Source organism: Pyricularia pennisetigena (assembly GCF_004337985.1).
Source record: "Pyricularia pennisetigena strain Br36 chromosome Unknown Pyricularia_pennisetigena_Br36_Scf_13, whole genome shotgun sequence".
Lineage (NCBI taxonomy): Eukaryota > Fungi > Ascomycota > Sordariomycetes > Magnaporthales > Pyriculariaceae > Pyricularia > Pyricularia pennisetigena.
Window position 1 is genome coordinate 366,897 of NW_021940925.1, and position 23,454 is coordinate 390,350.

Sequence of the window (23,454 nt, forward strand, 5' to 3'; positions counted from 1 at the left end):
TAATTAAATTTTAGTTTATATAATTTCTGTGAAAAAAAGGCGCAAAAATGCAGGCGTTTTTTTTTCGTTTCGTTGGTTAAATTATCCTCCGATTGCGTAATCGGATGCGTCGGTTTCGATTTCAAAAAGTTTCGTTGGGTTTAATATTTTAATGATCGGTTTTTATGTTATTGCATTTCGTAATTGTTCGAAAGTTTGCTATATTTATTCCGTTTATTAAAATTTTAAATCCTTTTTGGTTATATTGGTTAATAAGGTGGCGATCGCGCCGTAACCCTTAATAGATTTTATGTAAAAGTTTACGAATCCAAAAAATACCCGAACATTTTTTACGTTTTATAATTGGGGTTATTCCTTTATTATTTGGATTTTTGATTTTTTTATCCTAATTTTTCCAAAAGCGATAATATATCCTGGGAAATTAACTTGTTTGTTGTAAAAAATGCATTTTTCGGGTTTAATTAAAAGTCTAACGTTTTATAATTTTTATAAAATTTTATGGACGTATTTTTTATATTTTTCCAACGTTTTGGAAAAAATAAGGATATCGTCCAGGTAAATAACGATAAAAATATTTAAACATTCCTTAAAAACGTGGTTAATTATGGTTTAAAAGGTTGCGGGGGCGTTGGTAAAACCGAAAAATATTACCAGGTATTTGTAATATTTTCGTTTGGTGCGAAATACTGTTTTCCATTTTTCGCCTTCCTTTATGCGGATTAAATTATATGTTTTTTTAAAATTTAATATCGTAAATTATCGTATTTAGTAAAATATATTTCGAAATTTTTCTATTAGTGGGAGCGGGTAGCAATTTTTCATTATAATATCGTTTAATTGTTTATAATCCACGTATATCGTAGTTTTCCGTTTTTTTTTAGTACGAAAAGGATTGGGTATCCTGTTGGTAATATCGATGGTTTAATATAGTTTTTTTTAAAATTTTCCGCGAAATATTCGTTTAAAACTTTTATTTGTATCGGGTTTAAACCGTATATTTTGTAGAATTTTGGTTGGATTCCTTTTTTTAATGGTATTTCGTGGTCGAACGGACTATATTCGGGTAATCCTGTTTCGAATTTTTGGTTAAATAATCGTATATAATTTTGGTATTTTTCTGGAATTTTGCCGTTTTTGGTTTGTGCTTTCGTGGTTTATATTGTATGGTTGGATCGGTTTTGGCCTGTAAATAATCGTTTTTTTTCCGATATTGGTTCCGGGGTTGGTCGTCCTTCCTATAAATACGCCATTTGTTTTATTTAGTTTTTCCGTGCTTTATATTTCCTATATAAACCCTGCTGTGCTAAAAATCGTTTAATAATTAGGTGTTTTTCCTATTAAATTCGGTTTATAATCCAATTTATCCGGGGGTTGCTTTTTTTAAACCAAAAAATTCCTAAAATCATATTTTTATTCCTTATTTCCGTAATATCCAAAATGATTTGTTCCTTTCGTTTATAATTTTCCATCCAAAGGTGTACGGTTTTTGTCTTAATGGTGCCGTTCCCGTACAAAATTACCTTTCCTTTTACGGTCTATAATCGATATAGTTTTTCCTTTTATTACCAAAATATTCGTCGTTTTTTTACAATTTTTGGAAAAATGTAATTATTTTGTGCTCCGCTATTAAAAAGCGCTCGTATAAGTTTCCCATTAAATCGTATATTTAGGAATATATATTCGTGTACTGCTTTCGTGGTTTGCGTGGCGTTTAAGGTTTTTTATTCCGTTTTTATTACTACTATTTGGTGCTTTACACCGTTTGGTTATCCTAGTTTTTTGGTTTGCTGGATTCGCGTCGTGGGTTTTTATTTTTCTCATTTCGGGGCGTATAGCTGTTTTTAACGTTAAATTTATTAAATCGGTGCCCTATTAGTGCAGGCGTTTTTCGTGCGTTCGTAAATATTTCGTTATCTTTAACGTTGGGGTTCCACACGATTTTAATTATGGGTGCGGGTCCTGGTTATCGTAATTTCGTTTCGTGCTATACCTGTATTTTGGTTAATATGTGTATTTTGCAAATGTTTCGGGTGCATTCGTACTATAAAAATTATTTTTAATTGTAATATGCCATAGGATAATCGTTATAAAGGGTAAAAATTACCGCTGGTTCGGTGTTGAATTTTATTTTAATTTCCCAATTAAATAACTCCGTAATGGTATATATTTTGTAAATACCTGTTGTTTTACGTCGTCGTGGAAGAAAACCGTGGACTATTTTTCTGTTAAAATATAATTCGCAATTATTTTTAAAATATTTTACCCAAAAAATTTCTGTATATTTGGGATGTTTAATATCCAAAATTGGGTAATTTCCAAAGGTTGGATCGATTGGTCCTATAGGGTTTTATATCTATATTCGAAATAATATTCCGGGAAATTGCACTAATTGGTCGTTTCGGTATAAATCGATAAATTTCTTTTTATATATATAGGGGTTATTTTCCTTTGCTGCATTGTATAGGTTTAAAAATATAATTTTTTTTTCGCTGGATTCGTTTTTTAACTCGTTATTAAATTCGTCCGTTGGGGTTTGTTAAATTATCCGGATATGGTGGGTTTGTCCCAATGGTTTTAATTTTAATTTTTTTAAGGTATTTAATTCCGTAAATTCGGGTAATTTGGCGTTTTATTTGCGTAATTGTACCGGTGGTTTGGTTTTAATAAACACGCGGTTTCCTATTGCTAAAATCCGGATATTTTTAAATTTTTATAGATATTATCCTGCGTCCATTTTTGCGTTGTTATGGATTATGCAATTATCGTCGTAATATATAGTCCAGTTTTTCAAATTGTATTAATTCGGTGGTATTTAATGGTGGGTGGTAGCATTTAATTTTCGTGGTTTTTTAAAATCGGGGTATGGGTCCGGAGTGTTTTGGGGATAAAATTTGGCTATATATTCTGGTTTTTTACATTTAAAATATTTACCATTTTTGGGATTTTTATAAGGTTTTTTATATTAAATCGCGTTAAAGTCCATAAATCCGTTATATATTCCGTAGGAAATATTATATTGGCGAAACGGTTTGGGGTATTGGTATTTGCGTCCTGTATTGGTTTGTCGTAAAACTGGTCCCTATACGCTGCGTTTTTCGCGTCGTTCCAGTTTTTGTTCGTAAAATCGGTTATCGATTTTAATTGCTAGCTTTACGTACTCAATTAAAATGTCGGGTCGTTTTTTTTTAACAAATTCGTTTTTAATTTTCTTTTTAAATCCCGCATAAAAGCGTGCTATTAGGGTTTCGGGGCCCCATAATAATTTAACGGTAATTTGTCGAAATTCACTGGTATATTTGGATGCCGATTTAATTTGGGTAAGGCGTACCAATTTACGTTTAGCCGTGCGTTCCTCGTTTGGGCTACCGAATATTCCCTTAAAACATTTTTCGAAATTCTCGTAATTGTCGAAAATGCGGTTAGTTTTAATTTTACGGTTTTTTTCCTTATTATAATCCAAATAATTTCGTAAAATTAGTTTGAACCAGGTAAACGTATCGTTTTTTAATAGCGAAATTGCGTAAATAACCTTTTTTGCGTTACTATCGAAATTATTTTCGTCAAAGTAAAAGTAGGCCCGGGTTCCCGTAAAAGATCCCTACAAAATACCTGGGGTGCCATTATAAGGTAATGGTAAAAAATATTCAATATTATTCCTATTAATACGATTAATTTATTCGGTTATTCGTTCCTGGAATTGTCGATTTTTTGTTTGGAGCGTCGCGATTATTTAACGCAAAGCGTTAACGTTGGCCGGAGCGTTAATGGTAAAAGGGGTTTAAAAGGTGGTTTTATTGGAAAATATTATTTCGGCGATATTATTCGGTATATTTTAAGGCAAAATATTAAACAGGAGCAATTAAAATATTACGATTAAGGTATCGGGTAACCTGTTTTTATGGTAAAATATAATAGGTTAAAACAATTAAACGTTTGGATTGGGTAATTGGGGTTTTTAATAACTGGGGGTAAAATTATAATCGTTTTCAAATAAATATTGAAGTTAACCAAAATTTAATTGCTGTTAAATAATCCTAGAATCGAATTTATTTACATAATAATAAACGCGTTTTATATAAATTATATTCCAAATGTGATTTCCTTTAATCTGTCTAATTTGTAATTCCCAATCGAGGTTTTACAAATTACTGAAATCACTTTTTTTGGCGATTACGTGGTGTTACGTAATTTTCTCCCTTACGTAATTTTGTTTCCTATCGGTCGGTGTTTTCTCAGGTCGTGTGTTGTCAGAAAGGGTGTAACCCCGCCTGGCCTCACTGGTACTGGCCCAACTTGTCTGGTCGTAACACGCGTTTTGGCGAACCAATTTTTGGATTTTTTTAATTTGGCGGACGATTTGCAGGGTTTTTCGTTTTTAGTTTAAATTAACGGTCGTAGTTAATAGGTCGGTGGATAGCGGGTTTCGGGGTTCGGTCCCGGATATTACCTTTAACGGGTATATATTAAAGCTGGAATACCACGCGGCGTTGTGGGCAAAATCCAAAATAAGCAAATATACGCTCCAACTAATTTGGTATTTATCGATACAAAACCGTAGTTTTTGGTCCAATTTTTGGTTGGTAATTTTTACAGCATTTTATATTTAAAGGTGCAGGGCGCTACCGTATCGGTATTTAATACCCGTAAATTTATTTATCGTCGCCGTAAATTCGGAAATAAACGGCCCGGCGTTATCGTTAATTTAAACGAAAAATAGTCTTAGGAAACGGTATAAATATCGGTAATATCGGGAAATTAGGATTTCTGCTGTTACGGTTTTTTATCCTGGGATAATGGTTATTAGGCGATTAAATTTGCAAGCGAATACTTATATATAATTGTATCCGAATTTGTTTTTAGGTATATTTTTTCCGTTAATTATTATATATTCCCAAACGTAATTCGGTATCGGTAGCGGATGCAATAGGCCCGGGGTTTTATTGTATTTGCTTTCATTTCGTTTGTAATTATAACAATTTTTAATATATTTCCGAGTAATTTAATTTATACCCTCCTAAAAATACTGTCTTTTAATCGTTTATATCGTTTTATTTTATCCTGCGTAGGCGAATATTTTGGGTTTGTAAATTTTACGGATTAAAACGGTCCTTAAAAAGATTTATCCATTTAAAATCGTTTCCGGGATTACTAATTTTTTTTAGTGTTAACTTAATTTTTATTTTTCGTTTTTTTATCGTATAAGGTTTACCAAATTTGCGCCGTTTATTACGTGGCCGTTTGGGTCGGTAATATTAACGGCGGCCACCGTAAGTATAATTTTTTTAGGTGGGATTAAAATTATTATTCGTTTTTTTTTCCCGAATTTGAATTGTTGGAAAATTTACCGTTTTGCGGGACAAGGTATCGGCGGTTATATTATTTTTACCGCGGCGGTATTGAAACGTAATATTAAAACTAGTTAGGAAATTTACCCAACGCATTTATCGAATCGAAAAAAATCGTTTTATGGAATAGTAAATTAAAATTTAATGGTTTATAATTACGAAAAAATTTATTTTTAATAATTTTGGTTCATAATATTCCAGCGTTTAAACCATTACCAGTAATTTTCGGTTTTGGATCGGGTATACGCGTTTTGCTGGGGTTATCGTTTTTAAAAAATATTTTACAAATTTCCATTTTCCACCCGGTTGCTATTACCAAATTGCTCCGCCGGTCGCGTTGCGTAAAACGTCGGTTTTTACTTCAATCGGTCGGTTTGGGGTAAGAAATGCTATAACCGGTATATCGCAGGTTAAACGTTTTATTTTTTCAAATATTCGTTTTTGTTTTAATTTTATAGCAAATTTGGCGTTTTTTTTTAACAGTCGGTTTAACGGTTTAACGACGTTGCTAATATGGTGGTAAAACATTCGGATATAATTGCATAATCCCAAAAAAAAACGTACGGTTATTTTGGACGTAAAATTTACGAATTTTTAATCGTTAATAACCTATAATTTATCCGGATTAATACGGATACCCAAACCTGCGTCCATAACGATACCAAAATAATCGACCGTGGTAACGTTAAATCGAAATTTTTTAATATTTCCCTGGAAATCGACCCGGTTTAATCGGTTAAAAACTTTTTTTACTTAGTTCCAATATTTTTTTTCGTTTCCGTCGGAATAAACCAAAATATCGTCGGCGTATACGTTGGCAAATAAATCCAAAAATTTATTCAATTAAAAGTTAATAAATAATTGCCACCAAATTGGACCGACCTTTAACCCAAAAGGAAGCATTTTTGATTAAAAAATACCCTATCGGGTGCGAAAAACAATAAAATATTTTAAATTAACAATTATACGTAACCGGTTAAACGCTCGAATAATATTGATTTTCGTAAACTTTTTTGTATTGCGATAATTAAAAATAATTCCGTTAACATCCGGGGTTGGTACGAATCGATTTTTCAAAAATTGGTTAATTTATCGGTAATCGGTGTAAAAACGGCGTTTTTTGGAATATAATTTAAATACGAACAAAATAAGCGCTGGGTCGGCCTGTATACAGGGTTCGATAAACCCAATACGCAGCAATTTGTTAATTATTTCCTTTTCGAACGGTAGGAATTCCACCGGTATCCTATACGTCGGAGGCGATCCTGTTTTCGGTTTATTTAATTCCAAAATTATGTCGTGCCCTGGGCGATATAGAAATAAATTAATAGAAATTGCTTTCGAAAAAAATCCCTCCAAATAAGCGAATCGGGATAACAATTTATTTCGGACCAATTCGATATAATCGGGGTTTTTATTTTCCGGAAACGGAATTAATTTTCCTTTATTGGTTTTCCATTAATATAAACGGCCGACGGTAAATAAATTAATGGCGGGTTTTTCGGGTCCAATTTTTAACGTAATGGGCTGCGTGGGTATTGGGTACGATTTCCATCGCTTTTATCGGGGGTCGGTATCCAATTTATATTAAAAGGCAATTATATTTATAACGTTTTAATTTTTACCCAAAACGACCGGGGTCGTTGGTCTAAATTTTAAAAAAATTATTTAGCGCCACGGTTGTCGAAATATTTGTACTTTTTTGGTTTCCCGTTCGAATGTTCGGTCGCGCCGCTCTGCATCGGTTTATATAACCGGATCGGGTTTATCCAATATATTCGGAAATTTAATAATTGGCGAAAATTTTACCAACGACGGTGTTTTTTTAAACTATACGAACGTTTGCGTTTTCGGGTAAATCCAAACATCCTGTTTAATTAACCAATCCTGCCCAATAAATATATTATACCCATTTTCCGTTACGTAAAATATTTGGTTGCTAAACCGGCGTCCATCGATTTCCAAAGTCGTTTTTAGTTTGTACGTAATGCGTCCTGCGTCCTGCGTCCTGTTTGCGGTAATCCGACAAAAATAGCGGGGTTTTTAACCTTTGAAACCGGGCTCCCAGCCGTTTTGCGGTTTATTTAGCGATTGCTAGGTTAATTAAAAAAAATATTTGCTCCGGTATTACAAAAAGTTTTAATTAATAATATTACGCCATTGACCTGTATTTGAATTCGGATAATAAAAAATTTAAATCGTGGGTTATTACCAATTTAAATTATTATAAACATTTGGACCACCGAAAAGGTTTTTAACGGTTTTACTTTTTTTCCGATAGTTTTTGTTCGTTATTAATGTTGTAATTGTCCTTAAAATCCAAGACTTTAATTGTTTTCGTTTTATTGGGGTATTTAAATAATTTATATCCTTTTTTCCCGCACGCGAAGCAAGTGTTAGCTTCCCAATAAACCATTTTTTCAATTTTTGTTAAACCACGTCCTGTAGTTTTTATTATTTTAAATATTATATCGTTTTTTTTTCCTTTATTCGGGTTGCTGGATTCGTAATAACGTTTTTAATTGCTTTTCCTGTTTTTATTTAAATTATAAAGGTATTTTTCTTTTTTATTTTTACCGCGACTTTTCTATTTTCGCTCCTTTCGTTCCCGATACGTTCGCTAAATATTATAAATTGCATCGGTTACCAAATTTGCGACTTTTTTATAAAATATTTTGGGGTTTTTGCTATTTCGTAATAACCGGTAATCGAAATCTGCCGGGATATATTATTATAACGTAATTTTACGTTCTCCTACTGGTACTCCAATTTTATCGGCGAAAACATTTATTTCGGCAATAAAATTGTAAACGTTATTACCTAATCCGCATTTAAAATATATTTTTAATAATTTTTCCCATATTTCGGACGTTTAATTGCTATTATAATATACCGTGGCCAAAATTTGGATCATTTTTACCACGTATAAATACGGTTAAGTTTTTAAATTGTATTTGGTTTCCAATATCGTTGCTGGTCGGTCGTCCAATAAGCTAAACAATTTTATTATACGGCTTCGTTTAATTCGGAAAATTATATTATTTTTTTCGAAATAATTTGTTAATTTCGTAATCCAGCGGTTAAAAATGGTTAAACTGCCGGAAAATATATTTGGATTTAATTTTTTACTTTTAATTTTTTTACTGTAATGCGGGTTAATTATTTTTTAACTATAACCGTACGGTTTAAATGCTTTCCTACTGGTTAAACCGGTCGGTTCGAACCTGGTACCTCCAAAAGCGCTATTTTCGGGTGTGGTTTATCGGGCTTCCGGTTAATTATTTTATTTTTCGGTTTACAGGCGTATAATAACTGTTTATAATTTAACGATTTCGCTGGTTAGGTTATTTCCGTTTACCATTATATTTGGGTTTATTTCCGGCGTTATATACCTTGTTTTTACAAATTCGAATTCGTTTAAATTTTCTTTAAGCGTTTTTATATTAGGCCACGCGGTATTCGAAAAAAAGTTAATTTCGATTTCGTTTTCGAGGGTGGAATCGGTATTTGGCGTAAAATCGGTTTCACTTTCTGGTCGGGTCGGGTCGTCGGTAAAACGATTTATTTGCTCCGTTTTGTTCGAAATTAACCTTTATAATTTCCTGCTCGTAAATAAATGGTTTTTTAACCTGGGTATAAATTGGGGTCGGTTTAGGTTCAAAATTAACGTTTTTATTAATTTCCGGTCGGGTTTGGTTTGTCGAATACGGATTTATTTTCGTCGTTCGCCAGCGGCGTAAAAATAAGTTATTATGCTTTATTTATTAATCGTTAAATAAGCGATTTTTTTAAAAATAAAATTGTATTACGGCCCGGGGTAAATATAGCACGGAAATTAATCTATTGGCATCTATCGACGAAAATTCTACTTTAAAGAGAAGAAAGGAAACAAAGTTTTAAGCTTAACGCGACGTAAATAAAGGTATCACCTTAATGGGTCGTTGGCCAGGGGTCAGGGTTAGGGTCTGGTCATCTCATGGTCCAAATGTCACAATAATAATAAGGGGAAAGGTTTCTCGTATATAATATTTAATAATGTGGTGTTAACAAATGTGCAAATATATAATAATAAAATTAATAAACTCTATATTCTTTTCTAATTTACTCGGATATAATTAGTATATTATTAAATAAACATAACGTGGATGTATAGTACCCCGCGCAGGACAGTACCCCGCGCACTTTGCTACCTCAACCCAACTTCCAATTTTAATTGCAACGCCGATACTAATTAATTTACCTAAACAGTAATGGAATTTAATATATTAAATATTTTTGCATCTTCCTGGCAAATGCGTGCATTATGTCCTGTTTTACCACAATTGCCACAGCGCCTTTTAACCGCCAATCGTGCATGATTTCCCACCCTATTTTCACCTTTTTCCTCCTATATCGGATTATCCGCATTATTTAATTGCAACAAATTTTAAACCTTTTATATAGTAAATACTTTTCCTTCGCGGACACGTATTTTCTTAACCCTGCGTCGTTTGCTAAATATTTCGTTGGCCTTCCGAAGGCTGCGGACCTTTACTAACAAAAATGTAATTTGGTACGCTATTCCGTCCATACCTTTCGCCAACTATTTTATAATTTTAAAAATAAGCGTTGGTGAATTGTTTTAATAACGAGAAATCCGATTTTTGACAAACGTTAATTAATAAACCGTTTTTGTCGGGTTATACGGCGTTTAAAAAACCCAGGTGTCGGTATTGGGAAAAACAGGCTTTTCGGGTGAAAATGGCCGTAATTTAATATCCAGTTTAAATATAACCGTTTCCGGGTTATAAGGGATAATCCCGGCCCTTCGAAAGCCCCCAATTATATTTTCTTTTATTACAAATTTTTTGTATACCGTTGCAAATGCCAAAAAAAATTCGATTTTGCTAATATTAGTAATATAAACCCGGATAAAATCGTTAATTTTTTAACCGTACGCCCGCTTTAATATATTAAATATTCCAATATTAAATGGTTAAATTAGGTGAAATAAATAAATAGGTAAATAAAGCGGAATAATGTTGTAATATTTGCAATAATTTTTAAATTCGGGAAATTGGTAACTGCTATACCCATCGAGCACCAGCATCCTATATACGCCTTTTATCCGCGATTTTATATAATTGTTAAAATATTAAACCCAACCCAGGCCTGTTTTATTATTTATCCATCCATTGGGGGTAATTTTTATACGCCAGGATGCGGGGAAACCGCCTTTTGTATACCAATTCGCAAAATGGTGGACGTTTTTAACGATAAAAAATGGGGGTATATCGTAACCGTTACCATTAATGCAGCAAATTGCAATAACCTATTCCCGATTGCCAGGCTGTATTTTTTTGCTCCTTCCGCGTTTTTCGGACCCGGATACAATTATTCCACCGCAAATTTGGCCTATTATAAAACCGGTTTCGTTAAAATTGTAAATATCGCAATCGTAAATACCGTATTTGGCTTTTATATTGGCCACCAATCGAAACTACGCGTTTAACGCGTTAAGATTTTCGCATAAAACCTTTTGGAAATCGTAAACGCGAAAAAAACGCGTTTTTAATTTTGTGCGTCGTTGGACGAAGCGATTCGCCCAGCGAATCCCGACCGGTCGCGCGTTCCGCGCAGCGAGGATATAGTCGGCCATTGCGGCCACGTTAACGATTTAAGGCGGAAACTTTCGGGAATCCCGGTCCATAATATATTAAATAATAACATTTTTTTTCGTTTTTTGTTAATTTTTGAACACCAGGCCGACGATTAGCCAAAAGGGCCATTCCGTTTATTTTGTCGCGGAATGTTAATTCCGGTATACCGAAAACTTTTGCAGCAGTTCGACGATTAGTTATTCGGGCCGATTGAATAGTTTCAATAGCAAGGAATATTTGAAATTCTTTTATATTGGTTAACATTTTGTTATGGTGGAAGAAACGCGTGGTCAAATTAATTCTGCAATTTGGTTCGATAAGTGCGCGGGGTACTGTCCTGCGCGGGGTACTGTACATCCACGTTAAACTTAAAAGAAAAGGTTTGGAACTAGGTCCAACAAGGTTCGTAAGGATAAAACCAATGTTCGCACAGCTGCAGGTGGAGAAGCCAAAGCTTTCGTTATTAAAATCGCCTGGAAAATGCCGATTTGGGAAATATAGCTAAAACTTGTGCATTTGGCGAATTATAACAGGTATTGCATACTTTTATATGAAAGTTGCAATCCCATAATTAACACGATTAAATAATAACGGGGTAATCCAGAAGTTTTTTTATCCCGTTTTCGTTATTTTATGGGCAAATATTTACGCCAAATTTAACCCTAACCGTTCCTAAAAATTTGCAATTATTGCGTTTATTATTTAAAACTAATAAGAAAAGCGGTCGTTTAATATTAAACCGTTTATACGTTAATCTATTTCCGTAAACATTATAACCAATTGTATTTGCAACGGTGGTATATTATAATAAAACATTTTTCGCATTTATAAATATAATTTGGGAAATAATCGTAATATTCCTCGCACCGATATTTGCCCGATCGGTATTTCCAGCTAATATATTGGTATTGGTAATTTACCCTAAAATAAACAACGGTTTTTCGTATCCGTTCCTAACGCGCCAAAAGGTCCAAAAAACGGATTTATGGGTTTTTGGCGATAACGTTCGCGGTTCGATTATATAAGCGACGTTCGTCCCATGATTAACAAATGCAAATTTTCCACCATTTACCGCAAAAATAGCAAAATTATACTCGGTAACGACATATTGTACGTAATAATATATCGGTTAATTAATTTGCGGAAAAAAATTATATCGAAAAAAATGGTTATGGTTTATTTATATAATAGCAGCCAATTCCAAATTCGACAATACGGAAACAGTTATAATACCGTTACTAACCCTTTTGGGCCGCCAATTCCAGCACCTGTTGGACGCCGGAATTTTGGGGGCAATCCCCGGCATATTCCGCCCTTTTACATATCGTACAAATCCTTTTATTATATTTAATATAAATAACCGTATTTTTAACTTTATTAATAAACCGTGGCGGTACGAACGTGGAGCATTTTGGGTTGTAATAATACACCTTACTGGATATTTCCAGCTCCATTTTTTTGGTTTTAAACCGGCCTACCAAATCCGGGGTTAGAAAAATGCGATTTTTGTTTAAAGGGATACGCTGCTAATAATAACGTAGGGGGTACAGCGATTCGTTAAAAATTAAGGTTTGGAAAAGAGAATTTAGGTATTTTTAGCAATATTTGTGGGAATAGGGACAACGCGCCATATTAATAAAGTTAAATTCGTCGTCGCAACCGGTATAATTCCTTTTTGGGCGTCGTTTAATAACGCGGCGAACGCCTTATAAAAAAGATTCCGTTTCGGGGAATTCGGGGTCCTGGTTTTAGTTATTTTCCTCTGGTTTTTTTCGGTCGGTAATGTAAAAAAATTTTAATTTATCGACGAATTCGTCGTCGAAATAAATATCCCGTTATACCTGTTTTAGGTCGAAGTATTTAATAATGTTAACATTTTTGGTTACGGTTTTAATAATATTTTCGCATATAGTTTAATCGGACGCAAAAATTGCTTGCGTTATAAATTCCTTTTTAAAAAGTTCCGTGGTTATGGCAATATTAGGGAACCCATTGTTTTCCCGGTTTTTTCCCTTTATTCCGGATTTTAGGGCGTCCAAATCTTCCAGCATTAGCTGGACGCCCAACGAAAGGGAAGCAAAGTCCATTATTGCGTCCTGTTTCAAAATGTAACAAAAGGAGAAAGAACAAAAGCGATAGCCTTAGATGACTCTTTTGCCGTAAAGGAGTGACTTTGCGATTTGCAAAAGGGGACCACATGCTTTTATAATCGCAATTGGGGGGAAATACGGAATATTTTAAACTTAAACACACAAATTGGAAAAGCTTTTAACCATCCAAATAATGCGATTGGCTAGCCCATTATTTGAAAGTGCGTTCTGCCAAATACCGATATATATTTTTATAAATTTTGACAGTTAATTAAACTTTTAATCCAGCTTTGTATAGCTCCCTATATCAGGTATACCAAATCAATACCTCGGAATTGAATTTGGCATAAAAAAAGAGGAAACAAATCAGGTATTAATAAATTCGGGGTATTTTTAATAGGGACAATTTAGGTTTACCGACACTCCGGCTAGCTTTAACTTTATTATAATTTGATGGTAATACCGTTTAAAATTAAAAATATATTTGTAACAATATACTGGTATATTTAAAAACAGGTTTTTTAATCTTACCCGGGAAATTATCGATTATAAACGTTATAGAAATTACTACGTATCGATTACTAAATAAACAAGTATATATTCCACGACTGAGCAACATTGAAGCCTTTTTTCCAAAATTTGACGCAATTTTTTTTATCCATCCAAGGTTTAAAATTTTGGAGCGGTATGGAAAATATTTCGAAAAAAAGGTAAATTAATTAAATATATAGGGTTTTTACCCAAATTAATCGTAAAAACAACTTAATATCGCCACGTTTACTTTATTCCGTTTTATTATCGGCCCAAAAAAACAAAATTTCATTATATATTCCTATTTTATTTTAAAACAATTTCCTATTTTAAAGGCATTGGTAAAAGGAAGATTTAAGGAAACAATTAAACGTTCGGTCGAATAGGATAACGTAAATAAGCAAATTTTCGTTAGCTTTTGGTAATTCGTTTATAACGGGGACTATAAAGAGCGCATAAACCTTTCCGTTTTTACCAAAAAAGACATATTTAATATAAAAGGCGGGCCGGGCGTCGATACCCTTATTTACCATAACCGAATTTATATTTTGGCAGATCGCTATAGGATCGGTCGATTAATGGATATATTATTGCAAAAACTTTACCAAATTTTGGTTAAATCCAACGTATTTAAAACGAATTTCAACGATATTATGGCAATAATACGATTTTATTATGCAAAATTGGACCCGAAAGGTTAAAGCGGTTGGTGGTGCATTATAATTCGTATAACGTGGAAACCTTATGGAAAATTTTAGTTTTTTCACATTTAAAAACAACCGTACCAAAACTTTTAATTTATATTCGGTGGTATATAAAAATATTGTGCGATCAATGTGGATTTTTGAAAAAAGCGTTTACCCCTGTAATACCCGGTATTTCGGCACTATTGCATTCGTTAACCACAAAATTTCCACACCTCGCGTCCGATATTTTTTTTTATCAAAAAAAAAAATATTCGCATTTTAAATCTTTAAATCCGAGCCTAAATTATACCAAAACGTTGGAAAAAACCGATTAAAAAACCTTTGGGGATGGACCCAATATAGGTGGACATCCACCAAACCGCGAACGAATTTGTAAACCCGTTAATTTTTGTACCACAGATTTGGTAATAAATAAAATTTACCAAAAACAGGGCCAAATTTTTTAAACCCAAACACCTTAATAACCCACGGAATTATATAAATTAGCACCCCGACCGCAATAATAATAACGAACCCCGCAGCGAGGTACGGATAATTTTAAAAAAATATAAAAAAATTTATAACGGCCTGCTTAGCCCGTATAATCGTTTTATCGAACACCCGGCCCTACCGACCTTTCCCTTTTTTAACGAACGTTTCGAAGCAGGAAAAAATAGCGCGAACGATGTTTTCGGTCCAGCTTTGTGCGCCGACGGCGTTGTCGAGCTAATACCGCAGGACCGAACCGTATTTTTCGGTAATGCAAAAAAATTAAACGACCTTTTGCGAAATCTTTTTGTCTAAGCGGACGGTGGGGGTGCTAAAGGTTTGATTGGCGAGGAGTTTTTCGCGGGGGTGGTGGGGTTGGTTTGGGTAGTCTGCGGGGTCGGGGCCACAAAAGTGGGTTAACATAACCTTAAGACAGTCCATTTTGATTAGTCTGGTTAGTAAATCTCATATAAAGAGCATTTCCCAGCGCCTTGGAAGAAGGCCGAAGTCGCGATGCTACCGAAAATGGGGAAAAAAGACCGGAGCAGCGTTCGATCTTGGCGGCTTATAGCCCTCCTCTCTGTGACATTTGGACCATGAGATCACCAGACCCTAACCCTGACCCCTGACCAACGACCCACCAGGGTGATACCTTCATCGACGTCGCGTCAAGCTCAAAACTTTGTTTGTTTCCTTTCTTCTCCTCAGAGTAGAATCTTCGTCGATAGGTGCCAATAGACTAGCTTCCGTGCTACGCTTACCCCGGGCCGTGATAGGCTTGATGCCAAGGACGGGCGGTTTTTGTCGATAACCAGCCGGGTTATTCTTACCATGCTAAATGGGGAGGAGGTGGAGGGAATAGGATTCGAACAACCGTGGCGCTTAACCACTGCGCCATCCCCCGGGGTGGAGTGGTGATTTTGAGGGTAGGTCTGGGGGCCTGATCCTCACATATTTTAATCGGTTTATAGAAGGGGTATTTCGTCGTTACATTTTTTCAAGGGGGCCGGACTTTGGGGGGTCGGAGATGTGGGGCCCAACGTTAGGTGCAGAAATCTTCGTTACAATCATATACCACGGTTTTCGTTACTGACTGTCGGTGTTTATATCTGCACAAACCAAAAACGAGGTTGCAGTTGGGTTAACACCTAATTAAGCCATGTTTGAACACGATTATTTGCGACCGTGTTCGGGTTAATTTCCGTAAACTGTAAAGGCAAAACCTGAATTTACGAGGGAGTTTTTCGGGTTTATATTGGCCTTACTAAAATAGTTGCATTTAATTGTAATTAATCCATTTTTTGGGCCCAAGGAAGGCCTTAGTCGATTGTACGCTTAATTACGTCCGTGCATTAGTCGATTGGTTAATAAGGGTATTTCGGGCAAGTTACCCCTTGCAACGTGCCTACGTAATATAATTCCACCCAGATAACGCCGCGGTAAAAAAACATTTGGGTTGCGGACCAAATTTCCGTATTAATATATATTAAAACCAATATTTCGACGCGTAATGGTTAAATTAAAAATTGCAAAACTGGAACGGAGGTTACGAGAGGTAGAGGAACGCGCGGAGGAAGCAGAGAAAGAACGACAGCAGGAGCGGTAACGCGCGGAAGAAGCAGAGAAAGAGCGACAGCAGGAGCGATAACGCGCTAACGCGTTAAAACAACAAACTCAACCCACTACAATTAACGAATATATCGTTACTTTGCATAATTTGGTTTTCTCCCGTTTCGAAATTAAACAGGACCGGAAACTGATTTCGAAAAAATCCATTACCAACCCGCGAAATAAATAGTATCACACGCGTATCCAATTATAACCAAATTTTATTTAGCACCAAAAATTAATATTCGGCACATTTTACGACACCTTTTTTACCAATAGCCGTATTTTTAAAAATCGAATTTTCCTTTCCGGTTTAGGAAAAAAAAATTCGCGGCGCAGGATATTAAACGAAAAAACGCTCGAATTTTTCTTCCATATTAGTGTCGAAAATCCAATTAAAGCGATTATAAACCAGTTTAAGGAAATGGAAAAAGTTAAAAGCGTATTTAACCTGGGAAACGGGATAATTTTTGAAAATTATGCACACGCTATTAACGATGTTACAGGTGAGGTCGTTTACCGCGATACCCTATCGATACCACCGGTTATTCCAAACTATAATTTCGATTTTAACCGGTTACGACCCGATTAAATTTGTGTTTACCGATCCGATAACGCGGGTTCGGAAATATGTACAATAATTTACATTTCCGAATATAAACCGCCCCATAAGTTAACCGCGCCGTATTTCCGTTTTAGTTTACGCCCGATAAATATTTATAAAAAAATGGTTAATTAAAAGACCATCCCGACGTCGATGGACCCAAACGCGCGTTTCCAATATTACGCCGAAAAATTAATTGCAGCCGCGATTACGTAAACGTACCATTATATAATCGAAAAGGGATTTAAATATAGGTTTTTAACGACGGGTAAAGCGATTATATTTTTTAAAATTAATTGGTCCGAACTTAAAACGCTTTTTTATTATTTTGCAAAACCTAATATTAAAATGTTGGCTTATCCGAATTATTTTTATTTGTGCACCGCAATCGGGCAATATTTGGTTTTTAATTTTATGGTATTAGGTTTACCAGGTAAATAACGATTGCGCGGACAGGACGAGCGGTACCAGGTTATTAAAAAACTTAAAATATGGGCGGAAAATTTCGAAATAACGTTATAATCGATTCCGGAAAATGAGCGACACGCGCCGAACAGCTTACCAAACTACCAACCTAAAATATATAAAAATATCGATCGATTTCCGTATTTATTCCGGAAAAAAAGATTTCGGTAAATGGGAAATAAACCCAATAAAAAAAATAAATATAAAAAACCGGAAGAATTATTAAACGACGAATTAGTACGGGATTTGCCAAATACGCCGAATCCGGCAGAACAGCGCATGCGTTAAGTTCGGGGGGGTCGGGGAATTCGATGCAGCGAGCGGATTATAGCCCAACGGCCGCGGGGCGGGAGCGGAGGAGGAAGCAACGAGCAAGACAGGCCTTATTGCATATAAAGGTGCCTGTTAGGGCTCGTCCAGGGCGGGTTCCTCGACGCGAAATGCCCCAACGTGGCGCTATATGGACAGCCCAACTTTAACAGTAATAACCATTATAGCTTAAGCCGCGCCTGTGTTCGTTACCCAATAAACCACGCCCATTTCCTTTTTTTTTCAAACAGTTGAAATAGATATTAGATTATGGGATTACGCCTTTGGGGAAAGGAGGTGCACGCGGCGTATTATTTAAAATTTGGCTAATCAAACATGGTTATATTTTTATTGGTAAAAGCACGATTTAAGTATTTGTTAAAAAGTTTAAATACGAGGTAACGGTTTATAAACGGTTGCATCCCATCCAAGGTATATATGTACCCGTTTTCCTCGGGGTCGTCGATTTTCGGTCGATAAACAAAATATATTATTATAATTACCGGGTTTACGTAATATATATAACGCTTTTATTTTGGGGCGGATGTAATTTTAACGCGATAGAAATTTTGGGTAATCGGGAGAAAGAGCTGGAAAATAGGGCGATATAATCGTTGCAAATAATATATAAATTGGGAATGGCCCATAAGGATATGCGAAAAGTAAATATATTTTTTAACGCGGAAACCAACGGTGTTATAATAATCGATTTCGAAAAGGTATTGCTGTTTAAACCATTTCGACCTCCGTTGGTTTAGCTAGCGTCGAATAAACGAAAACGGAAGCCAGATGTGGTATATACCAGCAAGTCGGGGAAGCCGGTTGGTCGAAATCAAGTTAGCAGGGTATTTTCCGAGGATATCGGGCTAATGAAAATGGCCTTTGACAGGCCGCAACCGTTTTAACGCAAATAACTCGACCTGGAGAAGATTGTTACCGGTTATTTTAAGCCGTAGCGGGTATACACGCCGGGGCAGCGCTGACGAACAGGAAAAGTGTCGCTATGTAAAATTCTAATCCTAATGCGAAAATGATCCTAAATTTATGTTCGTCTGTTTTGTACTTGATTTCTTCTCTTTTCCCTTTACCTTCCCGTTCGTTCTTTTTTAAGTTAGTTTTTCAAACAACCGGGCCTAATTTATGCCATCTTATGAGGGGACAAGCAATAGCTGGCTTGTTAACCACGATCGCATGCAAGCGTTTTAAACAGCCGCCGGTCTATACGGCGCCGGGATGGGGACTGCAATTGTCGGCGTCGCAGCCGAGTTCTGGACCGTTCGGACGCGGATTGCTTGTACAATCCTCATTACTGCGCTGCAGCGTAGTTTTAGGCGGTGGTACGGGCTTTTGTAAATCGAAGGGCCCTGGGCTGAGTAAAACCTCTCTCTGGCATCACTGCGGGCATCCATAGACTTTTGGAGCCTTTCCGAGAAAAGACAATAGAGAAAAAAAGACATACAAGCCGACAGTCACGACATCTATGACATCTACAACAATCTTGGCACTTTTGGGCAAGGTTTTGAATTGTATGCTTCATCACTCCATCGGTTTTGTTTCATGGGTTTTCCACGTAGATTCCTGTTCAGCCATCACCACAAAAGATATACAAATTTTGATTACTTCAACGGTAGATTCGACCATGTTTCACTACTATTTTGAGCTTCTATCATCCTCCCTTCCTAACGAATACTTCATTGAAATTCCTCGGGACCGGTCCAAAAAGTCTGGCGTGCCAGAGCTTGTCAGACAGCAGCGTGTCAACGATACGATACTATGGCCTTTTTTCAAGAGTGACGAGTAGGCTCTTGCTGTAATACATCCAGATTCAGTTCACTGGCTGTCGTGGAGTGACCACACAGTTCCTGATGAAGTGGCTGGCTCTGAAGGACGCTGCGAAGGGGCTCACTTCCCCTCATAAAGCTGCAACCTCAGGCGGACGAGTCAAAGCGTTCTGGCTGGTTCGACGGCATTGCCATCAAACCGTATCAAGGTTCGGAGTGTCGATAAACCCATACTGTCCCTGTTAAAATTAACCCCGAATTTGTTGATGATTGTTTTCTTTGCTCTTTTTATCTGCCAAGTTTTAAAATTCGAGCTATTTTGGTTTGGCTGATATAGAGAGCCGCACAATCTTCTTGAAAAAAAGCTTCAATCACCGCATCGAGCCCATCGGATCTTAGTTCAATCGGCCCCAGCCAGGCTGGCTTAAAGTCTTCAACAAAGTTTTTTTTCACGTGTCAGCATCTAGAAGAACCTTAATTTCAGATGCGTCTATCATTCGAATCACATTTATCGTCGAGGTCTCCTGTAGACAGCGCCATCTCTCGATTCATCTTAGGACCCCACTTGAGGCTTCGATCATAACTGTAACCAAGATACGTTGAAAACAACCGCTCATCAACAATTTTTAGCTTTCGCTAAAATGCCTTGTCTGGATTTATTTTAGGGTAACGGCGCGATACCAATCGGTATAATAACAATGGTTCCCTACGGATATGGCCCTTCACGAAGCTTGGAAGTTTACGGCTACTCCGAACGGCTGGCCCGATAACAATACCGCCTTCGAGTGGTTCAAAACCATCCTTTTTGCCAAACGCTATACCGAAAACCTCAGGGGCACTAGGTTGCTGATTATTGACGGTCATGTATCACGTGCCACCTCGGAATTTACGGCCGAATGTTTCGAAAATAACGTCTTTCTTATTTAGCTTCAGGACCATGCATCTCATATCCTTTAACCCTCGATTTAGCCGTGTTTTCAACCCCGAAAGAGACCTACCGACGTCGGCTTTTGGAAGTAGGTCAATGTAAAGCAAATGTGTTATAGTGAAGAAAGCGGGGTGGATACGAAACATCAGTGAACACGTTTGATCTACAAAATATTGTGGAGCACGCGTCCATTTGAGAACAAACAAAATCATTCAAATCCAAACATGCGGGGTTTGTCTGTACTGATCACATTATTATCTACCATGGTGGTAAGGGGTAACAAACCATGCTCCTATCTTATAATCTCGTATTGTTGTAGGTACCAATTTTTAGGCCCTAAGTGTGACGGCCAGGGAACTGCATGTCCCTAAAATGGAATGGGAAGAAGGAGCGTGAGTTTTGGCCACCTGAAAGTTCGGAAGAAAAGAAAAAGCGGCCATGCTTAGCAGAGTGTGGCATGACTGCTTCGAATCTTGGGCCGAGCGCTAAGCTTCCACTAGTACTAGATGGGTAAGCAAACATGCATAAGTGTAAATGCTATCCTATTTCTCCACTAAAGTTAGTTATCTTTATATGCATGCCATCCTGACGGCACGGGTATGCGCTCTTGTTGAAAGGACAAGAAGTCTTCACTAGCAGTAGCATGGATGGGTACCATCCATATCTAGGGATACAACAGCAAGCCAAGAAGGGAAAACTACAATGGCGAGCGATGCGGCAGACGATAGCAAGGTGTCATTCGTCAAAGGGGTCAATATCTCCCTGGCAATCGTGACTACCATGGCAGTGGCCGGTCGAGTTTGGACGAATATGGTCACCTTGAGAACGCTTAGGCTGGATGATGGTGAGTGGAATAAGGACGAGTGATAGCAAAATACCAAGGGGATGATTTTCGAGTGGAAGGCTAACAAATTTGGGAGTTTCTCAGCATTGACGATCGCGTCATTTGTCAGTTAACGGCTTGCCAGCACACTATAATCTGGGTGTATCGACTGACTATAAGCGGTTTCATTGCAGTTGAGCATGTCGCTTCTGGTCGCTTTTGTGTCATTGAGTGAGTAGCAATTTTTTCCCTATGTTTCACTCCTATCTGTCGCTCCATGGCCAACGTTGCTGACAACACCGAATCACATAGTGACCACTGTAGGGTTTGGTACGCATTTCAGGGACGTCAATCCGGATACCCTGAATCGATACCTTTTGGTTAGTAAACTTGTGAAGCCTAGTCACATTGTTGGTTTGCGAAATGAATCAAATGCAATCGACTCGCTAGGCATGCAGACACTCACTTAGTCTCAGTACGCATATCCAACCCTCGACACATATATATGGAGCTTCGTCTTTTCCAAGATGGCATTCGCGATTTATCTCATACGCATTTTCCCCCAAAAAGCCTACAAGGGGTTGAATATTGGAATACTGGTGTTCCTCCTCGTCCAAGGAATCGTCGAAACTGTCGTGGCCCAGTTGATGTGTATTCCAAGGGTCAAGATATTCCTACCTGAATCGCCTGGCCATTGCCTGGATACCAGCAAATTTTACTATGCTTCGGTGAGCAATCAAATAAGCATCAAAGATTAATAGACAGAATGACGGCTAATGAGATGAATGCTAGTTTGCCCTGAAACTTTTTAGTGATCTCATGCTATTTGTACAGCCGATGACAGCGCTGTACCAAGTACGAATGGCTCTGTCAAAGAAAATAATCATCCTTTTACTTTTGTGCCTAGGCCTTGGGTTAGTACGTTTCTTTTAAAAGTTGTGTGATGGTCTGCTGACGAATTTGTAAGAGTCTGTGTTGCCTCAATCATACGCGTGCAACTTGTACCGAGAATCAAATCATCAGACCCAACTTGTAAGTCATGCCCGTTTGTATACTTTAAGAAGCGAGACACGAGCACGAGCTCATGCTTCCCACAGATGACCTCGTGGGTGCAATGCTTTGGTCCGAAGTCGAAGTTTCCGCCCTCATCATTTGCGTCTGCGTCCCGGAAATTCACCTTCTCGTGCAGAGAAACTGGCCGTTGAAACTCCTGCGAATTGCACCGCCGAGGTCCCTAAGAGGCTGTGATGTTGGTGAGGATGAGGTGTGCAGTGGAAACCCAGCCGGTCAGCTGCGCGGAATCCTTGGACGAGTCAATATCAAGGGTCTTCGTGGGTCTTCGTATGAGTCTCGGTCAGGTGCACCCTCGGGGGTTTCAAGGAGGGCTAGATATGGAGTGGTTAGTTTCGTGTCCGCCGGTTGGCGGTCAAAGCATCAAAGAAACATTAACGATATGACACGGAGGAGCGGACAGTCGCTAGTAGATGACGACCAAGAGCCGGAACCAGCCAGCCCCGAACATGGCGGTGTCCTTGTTACACACGATATTGAAATCAGCATCGAGACAGACGACGATCCTATGTCAGAAATGGATCTTGCTGAAGCAGAGAGGGCTCTCCGTGAGGACCAAAGCGAAACTGTTGATAGCAGCGACCTTCACCGGGATAGCCTGTGTACGGAAAAGACCGATAATGCAGGCGCAAGTGGCGGAGAGCAAGTTGCACTCGTGACAAGTGTGTAATGTTGTTACAAAAACCCAGTGATTAGTATTAATCATTAAATAATAGTTACACGTAAAAGAGAACAAAAAAGCAACCGTAGGCAAGCGCCCTGTTACGAGTGGCGACTGCCGACCGTGACTAGCTCCATCTCACGTGACAAGAACCCCGGGGTTCTCCTGTTGTTGTAGGCTTAGGCCCGTGTACGCGATTGGCACTGCGTGTCTTTCTTCTTTCTTTCTGCGTAGTTTTAAATATTCGAACAGAATCGCCCCTATATTGCAGCCTCGTCTCTTCGGGATCGTTATCGTGACAGTGTCCTCGCTAGGTCCCTGGCAGGAGCCGCACTTGGCACATGATAGCGCGCGGCAAATGCGCCTCGCGCGCGTATATCTGGTGTGAGGATCAGGTCCCCAGACCTACACTCAGAATTACCAC

At 37.3% G+C, this 23,454-nt stretch overlaps 2 protein-coding genes across 2 annotated transcripts; both read left to right on the top strand.

Annotated features, from left to right (window-relative positions):
- Positions 1-21,177: 21,177 nt before the first annotated feature.
- Positions 21,178-21,768, top strand: PpBr36_11089 (uncharacterized protein; the record flags this gene model as incomplete). Its single annotated transcript, XM_029898193.1, has 2 exons — positions 21,178-21,319; positions 21,623-21,768. 2 exons carry the CDS (start codon positions 21,178-21,180, stop codon positions 21,766-21,768), a joined length of 288 nt encoding a protein of 95 aa, XP_029743450.1.
- Positions 21,769-21,825: 57 nt separating this feature from the next.
- On the top strand, positions 21,826-23,039 carry PpBr36_11090 (uncharacterized protein; the record flags this gene model as incomplete). Its single annotated transcript, XM_029898194.1, has 3 exons — positions 21,826-22,026; positions 22,206-22,212; positions 22,396-23,039. The coding sequence occupies 3 exons, from the start codon at positions 21,826-21,828 to the stop codon at positions 23,037-23,039; spliced, it is 852 nt and encodes a 283-aa protein (XP_029743478.1).
- Positions 23,040-23,454: the final 415 nt, after the last annotated feature.